We start from the raw sequence: 12,273 nt of genomic DNA, 5'->3' as shown, positions 1-12,273 counted from the left end.
AAGGCAGGAAGGACTCAGGGGGCTGAGGGGGCTGCAGGGCTGTGAGGACCCCACCCCACCCCCCATTCTCTCCAAGCACATCTGGGTCTTCTACCAGAGAAGCCGAAACCCTGCAGCTTACCCAGCCTGCAACCTCATGAGCACAGAAGCCCGACACGGGAGTGACTCCTGGTGGTTCCTTATCCACCCTGGCACAGCTTTGGCCCTGCTTTAAAAGCTAAGCACAGGGCTGGCCAAATGGCTCAGCCGGTAAGAGCATTGACTGCTCTTCCGAAGGTCCTGAGTTCAAACCCCAGTAACTACATGGTGGCTCACAACCACCGTAATAAGATCTGACGCCCTCTTCTGGTGTACAAGCAGGTACTGAGGGAGCAGAGTTGACCAGAGTGATCAGGCTAACTGAAGCTAGCAGAGGTCCTAAAAATTCAATTACAACCTCATGAAGGTTCACAACCTACAGCTACAGTGTATTCACATACGTAAAATAAGTAAGTCTAAAAAAAAAAAAAAAAAAAAAAAAGCTAAGCACAGTTATGTAGGTAGATACTACAATTATCATCTCAGTATCTGAGAAAACCAGAGATTCTTTCAGAATGCCTGGATATAGGGGAGCCCGTGGGCACATTAAGATCTACAGCCATCACAGAGTTCCACACCTAGGTGCAGACCAACCTCACCAAAAAAGAAGCTAGATGCATTTTGTCATTGACATCTGCTCTGACAACATGGTTAGGAAGGGTGTAGATGGCTGGCCTGCAAGCCCAAGGCTTCTTACTACAAGAAGTGAGCACTAACTACAAGGGGCCCTGCTAGGCTGGCGGTTCTGACGAGCAGAGCGCATGGGAAGACTGATCCACACTGCTGGCCGGGCATCAGAAGGTGCCCGGTGACACATTATCCCAGAGACACCCCCACTCCCGCTCCAAAACTCTCACTACTCCTTCTGCCTCCCCCAGCTCGTTGCATCATGGGAATGGAGCTTCAGTTTCCCTGCTCAAGGGAACCTAAAGGGCCCAGGCCACCAGCTAGGTGGCCTAGCCAGATAACCATTGGCCACTCAGTAGCCAGTCAATGGTCCTTTGTGTGGTGACAAGACTGGCATAATGGGCACGTCTTAGGTCGGTTGCACACCCTTGGGGAGCTGCGGTGCCCGGTTGGGAACTTGTGGTCGTGGGCCCCGGTGCAGGGGCGTGGGAGGCAACGCCAGAGCCCAGGCCACCCGGCAGCTCAGAGATGGGAGCCGCGGGACGAGTGAGGGAACCTCAATGTCCTGCCGCAAGGGGCAGGGTGGCAGGGAGGGGCGGGGCGGAGAGGGTGACACCCGAAGGGCCGAGGGAGGCGGGGTCCGCGTCCAGGACGCGGCGGGGCGGAGCGGGGCGCGATGCCCCCCGGCAGGGCCGGGCCCGGAGGGGCGGGGCGGAAACGGGGCGGGACGGCCGCACCTAGCTCTGGGCTTCCAGCCTGGCCCGCCCTCTACCCTGGGCGCTCCTCAAAAGGGGCGCGGGCGGCGGGCGGCGGCGCCGTCGGGGCTGGGGTGCGGCCGCCATGGACCCGTGGCCATGGCTGACGGCGGCGCTGCTGCTGCTGTTGCTGCTTGTGCAGCTGAGCCGCACAGCCAGGTTCTACGCCAAGGTCGGTCTCTACTGCGTGCTCTGCCTGTCCTTCTCCGCCGCGGCCTCGATCGTCTGCCTGCTGCGCCACGGCGGCCGCACCGTGGATAACATGAGGCAAGGGGGCCGGACGCCGGGATGGGCGCGCGCTTCCGCTTCCCTAACTTCTGAGCTCTTCGCGGTCTTTCCTTCCTGCCCCGCCCGCCCCGCCGTCCCCAGGGTCCGGAGCCTCCGACGACGCGGCTTCCCGTCCCAGGCGCGCGCGTCACGATGTGCTCGGCTGTAGGGCTCGGCCCTCCGGCGCCCCCTGCGCGCAGTGTGGAGTGACGGGTTTGCGCGCGCCGCTAGCTTTGGGAGAGGGAGGGGGCCGAGCGAAGGTGAGACGGGCCCAATCGCATTTTCACCAGCAGGGAAACCGAGGCCTAGCCAGGCTTCCGGTCCGTGCTTCCACCTCTCTGCCGGTTAGAAGACACCTGTGCCCAGGTGTAGCCACAGGTTCTCCTTGTCATTAACTTCCTCTTCTGGGGTGGCGGGAGGTGGGGGTGGGGCGAGCCGTCTTTGGACCTGGCTTGCTAGCAAAAAAAGGAAGGAGGCTGTGGCCAGAATCCTCCTCTGTCCATCTCCCAGAGCAGGGAAGCTTAGTGGACAGGCAAAAGGTACAGGTATGGGGATCAGGCTAGGTTGTCCTGCAATGGGGGCTGCCCGAGAGAAGCCTCTTGTCCTTTCTCCCTGTCCACACTCCCAGGAGACTGTTGCTACATTTCTCTCTGCCCCATTTGGACTGCTGAGCCGGTGGGTTTTGCAATGTCCTGGCCTTGGCCTTGGCTGGGTGTTTCGGACCTTGTGCCCCCGAAGCCCCTCCTCCCCTGCGGTAGTTACGGGGACTGTGAATAATGGTTTCCTGACTCTGCTGTAGTCTGCGGTAGTCTTTGGGGTTATGATGCTGTCCTGACCAGCCATAATATTTTGTGGGTCCCAGTCCTCATTTCTCAGGTGCTTATAGTGACTCTATCCAGTGTTCCAGGGAGCAGACTCCAGGAGCAGACATGCAGAGGCGACCCCTGCACACAAGACAAGGGTGCCCTGGCTATGCCCTTTTCACGGTGCACAGAACTGGGTTGAGATAGGAACAGCAGGGCCCTTGGAGCATTGCAAGCATGGCATCCTCCAGGGATGACCGTAGAGAGGGGTGAGTGGGAGAGAAAGGGACTGACTGGCTAGGAGGTAGAGGCTTGCTCAGTCCACATATGGACCCATCCCCACCTCGTGCCTCCCTGGCCTAGGCCAGCCAAGCTTGGGTTGCAGATGCTACTCTGCCTGGGCAACAGATGGCACTGAGGTTCAGAAAAGCAGTTTGAGAGAAAAGCTTGTGGGCTGGGAGAGTTTGGAAAAAAGGTGGTAAGGGCTCAAGATCCCCCAGCCAGGACAGGGTGCTCTGGGAATCGAACCCCAGAGGGCAAGTCTGTAATAAATTCCCTTGGTGCCGGCTCAGCTATGGTGATGCTACCCAAGGGTGCTGTATACAGTCACTCTAAGGCAGAGATTTTTCAACCTAATGCTGTATGACCCTTTAATACAGTTCCTTATATTGTGGTGACCCCCTAATCATAAAATTATTTTCCTCACTATTTCATAACTGTAATTTTGCTACTTTTATGAATCGTAAGTATCCGATATGCAAGTTATCTGATATTCTACCTCTGTGAAAGGGCGTTTGACCCCCAAAGGAGTCAAGACCCATAAATTGAGAACTGCTATACTAAGGGCTGTGACCATAATCTTACTGTTTTGTTTTTTGTTTGTTTTTCTAAAGAGGGTTTAGAAAAACCCTGTAGAGCCCTGGCTGTCCTAGAACTCACTCTGTAGATCAGGCTGGCCTCAAACTCAGAAATCCACCTGCCTCTGCCTCTCGAGTGCTGTTATTAATTTAAGGCACTAAAGGGCTGTAAACCAGACCCCGAGCTTCTGGAAGGACGGCCCTGGTCTGCACCTGGTTTCTAGAGGAAGCCTCTGTCACTTGGTTTAGAGTTCTGAGATGCAAGGAACAGCATTAGAAACACAGAGACCAAGTTTCACTATTCAGATATGGCTTAGGGGCTAAGACCAAGGAAGGGCTATACATGTGGGGCCCTTCCCTGTATGCAGACCAGAGTTGGGTGACAGGAGGCAGGGGACTTGGTTATAGCATTTGACAAGGGGATAGTAAAGCCCAGGGAGGCTGGATAGAGTACTCAGCTGCAAAGTTGGGTCACCTTAACAAGAACAATTTAGGCCTAAAACACACAGATACATACACACACACACACACACACACACACACACACACACACACGGAGGGAGGGAAGGAGGGAGGGAGAGAATGAGAGAGTGAGTGAGACTATAGCTCACTCACTCAGCCCAGAGCTCCAGAGTTGCAGCCTGCGACTACACTGCATCTCATCCAAGCTTCTGTGGTTGGGGGTGGGGCAATGGATGCCTAGCACCTGCAGGAACTAGTCTTGGTTTTTAGGCTGAGCTTTAGCTTTGAGCCCTGGCTAAGTCCCTTCTTGCCGCCTAGGCTATAAGAGTCAGCATCATCCTGGAAAGTCCTGGCCGTTTGTAGGTTAGCAGAAACAGAATCCTGTAGAACACTGCTAACGTGTTCCTCTCCTGATTCAATGGTGCCATCTTGATCTGTGGAGAACAGTGAAGCCTAGCTCTGGCTGCCTTTGGGTAATGGGTCAGTCCCCATTCCTCCTTCCTTTATCCTCCCCCCTCTCTCTCAACCCCTGGCACCTACTACCTTCATTCTCTTTGGTGTTTGCCCAGGCTACAAGTCCTATCCGATCCCCAATCTCCTGCCCCCATCTTATTCTTCACTCCTGGACACGTCAGAAAACTGCTCTGCCAAGTGGCCCTAGTGGGATCTCCCATCCCCTAAGCCAGGCCCATCAGTGGCTCCCCTACCTGCCATTCTCCAGCAAGGTAGCCCTGGTTGGCCCATGAAGCTCCCATTTTTATCTAGCAGGTCTCCACCCATCAAACTCAAGGCCAGAAGTCGGGGCAAGGCTCTAGCCAGTGCCCTTCCACGAGGATAATGAGCCTTCGGGTATAGGCCCTGACCTTGAATTGCTTCTCAACTGCCTTAGGCAGGTATGGGAGGGGCCTGAGCAGGTCAGAGGGCCCCTCTCCTGAAGTTACTCTTGTTCTAGTTCTGCCTGTGTCCCAATCAGTGTGGACTACTGTTAGTACAAGCCCGCAGAGTGGAGTTGCTCCATCAGCCAGCCCCATGCAAGGTGGCTCTTTGTATCCTTGCACAAGCGGTAACAGAAACATAGAGGCCAGGTCATAGATGGAATGATTGATCCAGACTGAATTACAGACAGACTGTGGGCGTTCAGGGCACGGGGTGGGGGAAGCACTGACTGACAGCTGGCAGCCATGCTCTCAGAGCAGCAGGCTGGGCACTCACCACCCTCAGGCTCTTGGGCTTCCCATGGTTTTGCCTCTGCCTCTACTAAGAGACGCTAGCGAGGCAGCAAGTCCCGGCATGGAGCGGGGACTAGAGCGCATGGCATCTCATCCCGGGTGCAGGGCTTGGGGAAAGGATAGGGTGTTCGGGACTAGACTGGGTTGGCAGCTAGGAATGACACATCCCTTCAGGGGAGTCACTTGCTGGGTGGGGCCAGGCTGCCAAGCTAACAAAGCCGGCAAACAGGACAAGGTGGACTACTGGAACCCAACAGATTAGGGTGGCAGTATGGGAAACCATGGTCCCGCCCCAGGGTGCCCTCTGACCACACACCTCACTTCACTGCTGGAAGCAGTGGTAGGAGGTGGACTTGGGTCCATGTGGCTTCCTCATTCCTGGGGACAGGTCATTAACCTTGCTGACCTGAATTTGTGCAGCCTTTGTAGAGTGGGTATAAGGACCTATTTAGCATCTGTGTCTGAGCAGAGCTCTATTATGGGCCTGAAGTCCTAGGCATGGTACCTGATGGAGTCTCTCCCCTGTTAGAATGAGGATTCCTACTTAGACTTCTGGTGTCTGGCAGCTACATAACCTCTGTAGAGCTTACCTGGCACCTTTAGGAAAAACTCATTTATTGATTAATTGATGGATAGAATCCAGAGCCTTATGCAGTCCAGTTTTCTACCAATGAGCCACTCTCCCAGCCCATGATAATAAATGTTGTGTGTGTTTTGTCTCTGAAAATGGGGGTGTTGAGGGATGTAGCTCAGTGGTAGAGTGCTTGCTTAGTATTGCATGAAGCCCTGCGTCCCATCAGTCTAACCCACCCCCAGTGCTGGAGAGACAGACAGAAAGAGGGCATACGTATATGCCGTGAGCAGTGGGCAGAGTCTAGATGTGGCCGGGAACTCTTCCCTTTGCAGCAAGACATGGGAGTGTGAGTTTGTAGTGACCAGAACAGGTTGACTGACTTCCTTATCCATGGTACCCACGGGGAAGATAGCTCAGCTGGTAGATTACTTGCCTGCTGAACAGGAAGTCACCATTGCATAAAGCCAAGGTATGGTGTGCATTCCTATAAGCCCAGCACTAGCACTGTAGAGGCAAGACGGGCAAAAATTCAAGGCCATCCTTGACTACTTAGGAAAACCAGGCTATGTGAGACCCTATCTTAAATGTTTAAATGTGGTTTTGGCAGGACGGTGCAGAGAAAGCATGGAAATAAAATTGTTAACATGTTGGATGATTTGAGCTTTGGAAGAGGATTTATACATTTCTAAGGAGGTATTTTGGACTTGACCTTTTACTTTTAATGTGTCAGATGTGCTGAGTACATATACTCAGAGGTAACTCCCCAGAGCATTTGTAGTGTGCTTGCCTTTGACTGTGGTGACTGTGAGTTTAGATGTGGAACTTTAGACTTGTGACACCATTTCTAGAAAGTTTGAGACCTTGGAGCACTTCAGAAAGAGCCTTGTGTGGGTGCTCAGCTTTCAACCTGAGTTTGGGGGGTGTGGCTGCCTGAAGTTTTGGGTTCCACCCCCAACATACACACACACACACACACACACACACACACACACACACACACCGCCTTCTTTTCAGTGAGTCAATTATGATCCATGTGCATTTCCTCTGCCTCAGGGTTCGGGCGTTTTCAAATTCCTTGATTGAAATCTTGATCATCCACATCTTTGTGGTGCTGCCTTAGAATTCCTGGGAATCTAGCTAGCTACCAACCTCTGCCTCCAGATACATCTGGCTCTAACCCAGAAGGAGAGAGGGAACAAGGGACTGTGTTCCAGCCCTGTTAAGGTTTTCTAGTGTGCCTCTGAGTAAAGGGCCAGGATCCTTTCCTGCTCTGCCTATGCCTATGTCAGCTGGTGAGAACTCTGTGGTGACACCCTCTAAGTTATCTTCCCTGTCCCGTTGGAGCTTCCCAGAGATCCGAGCAGCTGTGACTTAACGATGAGGAACTGGGGTGGGGGTGTATCTCAAGCAGTGGCCACTCATTCATGAGGGTCTGGGACCTGTCCTTGCAGTGATGGGGAGGTCTGATCCAAAGACAAGATGGCTGGAACTAGCTGAGGCTGGCGGGCCTGAGGAGAGGCCCCAGGTTTCAGGCCTAGGGGAGCAATGGCTAGTGTCACCGTCTGATTAGCAGTCTTCCTCTCCAAGGTTTCAGTTAACTCATCAGTGAGAATTGCTCTTCCACTGCTGGGCTCTTTAAAGATTTATTTATTTATTATATGTAAGTACACTGTAGCTGTCTTCAGACACTCCAGAAGAGGGAGTCAGATCTTGTTATAGATGGTTGTGAGCCACCATGTGGTTGCTGGGATTTGAACTCTGGACCTTCGGAAGAGCAGTCGGGTGCTCTTACCCACTGAGCCATCTCACCAGCCCCCCACTGCTGGGTTCTTGATGGGGCAAGCATTGCAGGAAGCCACTTGTATGGGGACACAGAGCGGCAAGGGTTTCCTGGGACTGGGACAGTCGGGGTCAAGGGTTATTGGGACATCATATTAGTTTGGAAAGAGAAGGTTCTGTGGACAGACAGTGGCTTTAGCAGTTCAACACTGGTGCCTTCACATACTGACTGCAGACAAGTGATTACAATGGACTTTTTTTTTTTTTTTTTTTTTTTTTAATGGCATGTGAATTTCACCATACTTTTTTTTTAAAAAAGTAGCTCTGAAGAACCAGTGTGAATCTGCTGCATTGTGTAGAAATAGCTATAACCCGTTAAGAGCCCATTCCCTTGGGACTCCCAGGGCACCGGGGGTGGGGTATACCAATGTAGAATGGAGTGTGTTGGAGTCCACCTCCCCTGCTCTCTCACAGTAAAAGAGGAGCTAGGCCTCCCCTGCCCTATAGCCAACACCTATGACAGTCCAAGTCGGGTACCCTCGATGGGTAGGGAGCAGGGCTAATTTGCTGATTTGCCCCCGGGACTCTGTGTGCCCAAGTGTCCTGTCCTGTGCTGCCTGCTGTTCCTTCTCCCCAGCTTGTCCTCCCTTCTCTAGGGAGCTCGTTTTGTTTACTGATATCTCTGCCCTCAGCATCATCAGCTGGTTCGTTCGGTCCTTCAAGTACATGTATGGCCTTCGCTTTGAGGTCAGCGGACAGAAGAAACTGGAGGTGGATGGTCCCTGTGTCATCATCTCTAATCACCAGAGCATCCTGGACATGATGGGTAGGCTGCCACCAAGGCTTGGCCACAGAGAGGGCGATCTTTCTTGCCCTGGGCCCTGGTGGGCTGGGGTCTCTAGCTGGGGCTGGTGCAGGACAAGACCTCCCTCAAGCTGGGCAATTAAAGGCCCAGGACTGCACCACTTTGACTATTTCCCAAGAGACAAGGCCAGGCCAGAGGCAGGGGCCTTGACAGGTGGGCCACCAGCCCCTTCTCCCCCAGGGAGTGCCAAGCTGGGCTGTAAAGCCGTTCTCTCTTGTTCCCCACTCAACCTCCCTCTCTCCAAACTTTGCCACTCTCTCCATTTTCTTTACGACTCTCCTCCTCTTTCCTCTCTCTCTCTCTCTCTCTCTCTCTCTCTCTCTCTCTCTCTCTCTCTCTCTCTCGTCTCCATCTCCCACCCTCTCTTCCTCAATCCTCTGTCTTCCATATAGGTCTCATGGAAATACTCCCTAAGCGCTGTGTGCAGATCGCCAAGCGTGAGCTAATGTTCACAGGGCCCGTGGGCCTCATCATGTACCTTGGGGGTGTGTACTTCATCAACCGCCAGAAAGCCAGAACTGCCATGTCCGTGATGGCCGACCTGGGTGACCTCATGGTCAAGGAGAATGTGAGTACAGTACAGCAGGATAACCTACTTTGAGGAGCAGCACGGCTTTCTTGGGGTGGTTACACAGGATGTGGGCATCCTAGGCAGCTTTTTCCTTTCTATTGGCAGCTCAAAGTGTGGATCTACCCAGAGGGTACACGCAACGACAATGGGGACCTGTTGCCCTTTAAAAAAGGTGCCTTCTACTTGGCCATCCAGGCCCAGGTAGGCCAGGCTCTGCCCTCCTGGGGTGGGAGGCTGGGACATGGGTCAGGGCGGTTTAACGTTGTAGATGATATTCTAGCTAGACTGAGCAATGCTGGCCTTCAGGGATCTCCTCCACCCTGATAGGAAAGGGCCTCCCCACCAGCTCAGTCCCTACGACTTGGACAGGTTGGTGACCATTGGCAGCTCTAAGAGCTTCAACGCCAGCCTCCCACACCCTAGCTGTCCAGGTACATAGCCCCCTTCATTTAGGAGTTTGTGAAAAGTGGGAGTGGGTGGCCAGTGGGTGGTCAATTTACTTAGAGTACTAAGGCAGACATGCTTACAAACACCAGATGCCCCAGGCCCTGGGTTTTGACCATAGTGAGGCTGGGGAGCTGGCACAGGCTAGCAGCAAACCCAGTTCTGAGTGGCATACATGACCTCTGTTCTGGACCTTGGACTTCCCGTGCCCCTTAGCCTGTGTTAGGGGAAGGCAGTATGTATCAGAAGTGTCCCTGAGTGTCTCCCATGCCCCTTGTCCCTGCTGTGTTGGGGAAAGCCACCACTGGGCAGACAGGAGAAGGAATTTTACCCCTGCTTTACCAATTGATTGTTGGCTGGCAAGCCTCAGCCTCATCAACCCCCGAGGCAGGGGGGTTCCTGGGCTCCCGGTGCCTAAGCCTACAAGGTGGCAGGTACCATTTCCCTGAGGTTCCAGGGGGTTGGGAAACTCAGGCTGGAACAGGAAACTGCACTGTGACCTCTGATCTGTCTAGTGGCCAGGTGGTCCTTAGTCCTGAGATTGAAGTCATGGTCTTCCTTAGCTTTTAAGTATTGGTAAATCCTAGGGAAAGAGAGGAACTAGAGGCAGAAGAATCCAGACCTATCATTTCCTGCCCCTCCCCCAGAGCCTAACTAGGGTGCAGCCTACCTACCTTCTTGCCCAGGCTCTGGCACCCAGGGTTAATTATTAACCCCAGTGCTATCTGCCACCATTGGAGTTGACCCTGGGACCAGGAATACCAACAGGCTCCAGCCCCTGTCCCCTAGTTTCCTGGGAATGGAGTGGGGGGGCAGAGAAGGGTCCTCCACCCCCCCAATGCTGACTGAAGCCCCACCCTTCGACCTCTAGGATATTTTATGACCCAGTCAGGGGGCACGGGGCATGACAGATAAGTACTAGCCCAGGGGACTTCCTGGAGGTGGTGTGGGGAACAGGATGAGTCTGGGAAACTCCAGGCCACTTGGATGGGGGTGAGGCCCAAGGCTACCTGGCAGTAGCGCCGTCCCTCAGCATGCATCCCTGTCTGCAGGTGCCCATCATCCCTGTGGTGTACTCCTCATTCTCCTCCTTCTACAATGTCAAGACGAAGCTCTTCACCTCAGGTGAGCCATCAAGCCTGCCATGCTCTCTCTGTTCCTGACCCTTGAGTCAGTGCTGTATGTACCCCAGGCTGGCTTACAGCTCCTCATGTAGCAGAGGATGGCCCTGACCCTCCCAGTGCTAGGGTTGGTAAGTTTCTACCGCCGTGCCAGGGTTACGTCTGCTGGGTTTCATGCAGTGCTCTCCCTTCTCATTTAGCAGTACTTGGGCCCCTACGAGCAGAGTTCCCACTTCTGGGTGGTGAACGAGTGAATGAATGAATGAATGAATGAATGAATGAATGAATGAATCTGGAACAACCATTGCATCATCTCATTGCTCTTTCTAAATGGGGTTTTTCAGTTTTTCAGGTTGAAAAACAGGTTCTAAACAGGGTAGAGTTCTTGAGAGCACTGTTGATCCAGGCTTTACAACAGAAATAGGGACCTACAGTGACCTCTGCTGGTGAGGGTAGGAATTCTAGCTGTGTGGGCTCCCCTACGTGGGGCAGCTCACAAGTGCAGCCTCTGCCACAGAAGCACCAGCTTCCATGCAGGTACCCTGAGTCTGCATGTGGGTGATGCATGTGGTAGTCAGGGTAGAGTCAGAGGTTTAAGGGCGAGGGATGAGCCTGCAAGTGCCCAGCTCCAAGGAGGACCAAAGGAACAAGTGGAATAGGGGATGGTTAGGGGTCACTGAGAGCAATGTCGGTGGCGGCAGACATACCCTGAATCATAGGGAGTGGCTTCGGGAGTCGGTAGCATCGCTAAAGCTCACTGGGCACACATATTGCCTCAATTTCAAACATGTGTGCGCTGCCCGGGAGTTGAGGGTGGCCAGGCTCTGGTTAGGAGAGGCTGGGCAGCAGGAAGCCCGGTGGGTCGAAGTGACTGACATCCACTGCTTTCTCCCCAGGAACAATCAAGGTACAAGTGCTGGATGCTGTCTCTACCAGTGGTCTTACGGATGCTGATGTCACCAAGCTGGTGGACACTTGCTACCAGTCCATGAGGGCCACCTTTCTACAAATTTCTGAGATTCCCCAAAAGAACTCTGCCATTAAGGACCCTGGGGTCTTGCCAGCCCAGTAGCCCAGGCTACAGGGGCAGGGGAGCTGGGGAAAAGAGCAGAGGCTGAAGGATGGACAGAAGGCCACACCCTCCCACTTACCAAACATCACCTTATCCTGCTCCCCTGCTGGCCTGGCTCTCATTGGGGCCTGGAAACAGGAAACCCTTTCTAGCACAGGCCTTAGATCCAGGACCCTATGTAACTTCCCACCTCAAGCCTGTGCCTCCAGAATCCAGGTGTGGCTATCCAGCGGGTGGGCTGGCCCACAAGACCACAAGGCACCTAGGAGTGTGCACCACATTACCCAAGGCCCACCCCATCATGCAGGACGAATGTTCAGAAACCAGGCAGTGGCCTGTATCAGGCCATCACGAAGAGGAGGAACTTGGTCTCCCAGTCTCAAGGAAGCCTGGCTCACACAGCACCGGAGGGCAGAGCCTGCAGCCCGCGCCACCGACACGTCTGCCGGCCTCAGTCACAACTCACTGCTGTGTTTGGTTCTTTTTCTATAAATGAACTCTCAGAAGTGCCTAAAGGCCAGAGGTCTCTTTCCGAGGGCGGGTAGAGTTCTTCCTCCAGGCTCCCATCCAGGGATAAAGGGTGGTAATGATGGCATGTGACTGCCCATCTCTGGGGCTTCAGTCTGTAAGTCCCCTCCTGCCCCTAAACTGCCTGCAGGTGAGCTGTAATCAGCCAGCATTGCTTCCCTCGGTGACTGTGGAGTCCACGGAACTGAAGGGCATGCAGGCCATGGGCTTGGCATGAGGGCACAGGCTGAAGAACCGCCTT

The 12,273-nt window shown here is 53.9% G+C and overlaps 1 protein-coding gene across 1 annotated transcript; it reads left to right on the top strand.

Moving 5' to 3' along the window:
* Nucleotides 1-1,340: 1,340 nt before the first annotated feature.
* Nucleotides 1,341-12,019, top strand: Agpat2 (1-acylglycerol-3-phosphate O-acyltransferase 2). Its single transcript, XM_021194481.2, has 6 exons — nucleotides 1,341-1,727; nucleotides 8,124-8,257; nucleotides 8,689-8,864; nucleotides 8,973-9,068; nucleotides 10,364-10,436; nucleotides 11,329-12,019. The coding sequence occupies exons 1-6, from the start codon at nucleotides 1,546-1,548 to the stop codon at nucleotides 11,502-11,504; spliced, it is 837 nt and encodes a 278-aa protein (XP_021050140.1). The 5' UTR covers nucleotides 1,341-1,545; the 3' UTR covers nucleotides 11,505-12,019.
* Nucleotides 12,020-12,273: the final 254 nt, after the last annotated feature.

Source organism: Mus pahari, chromosome 3, assembly GCF_900095145.1.
Source record: "Mus pahari chromosome 3, PAHARI_EIJ_v1.1, whole genome shotgun sequence".
NCBI classification, from domain to species: domain Eukaryota; kingdom Metazoa; phylum Chordata; class Mammalia; order Rodentia; family Muridae; genus Mus; species Mus pahari.
This window is presented reverse-complemented; position numbering and strand designations above follow the sequence as displayed.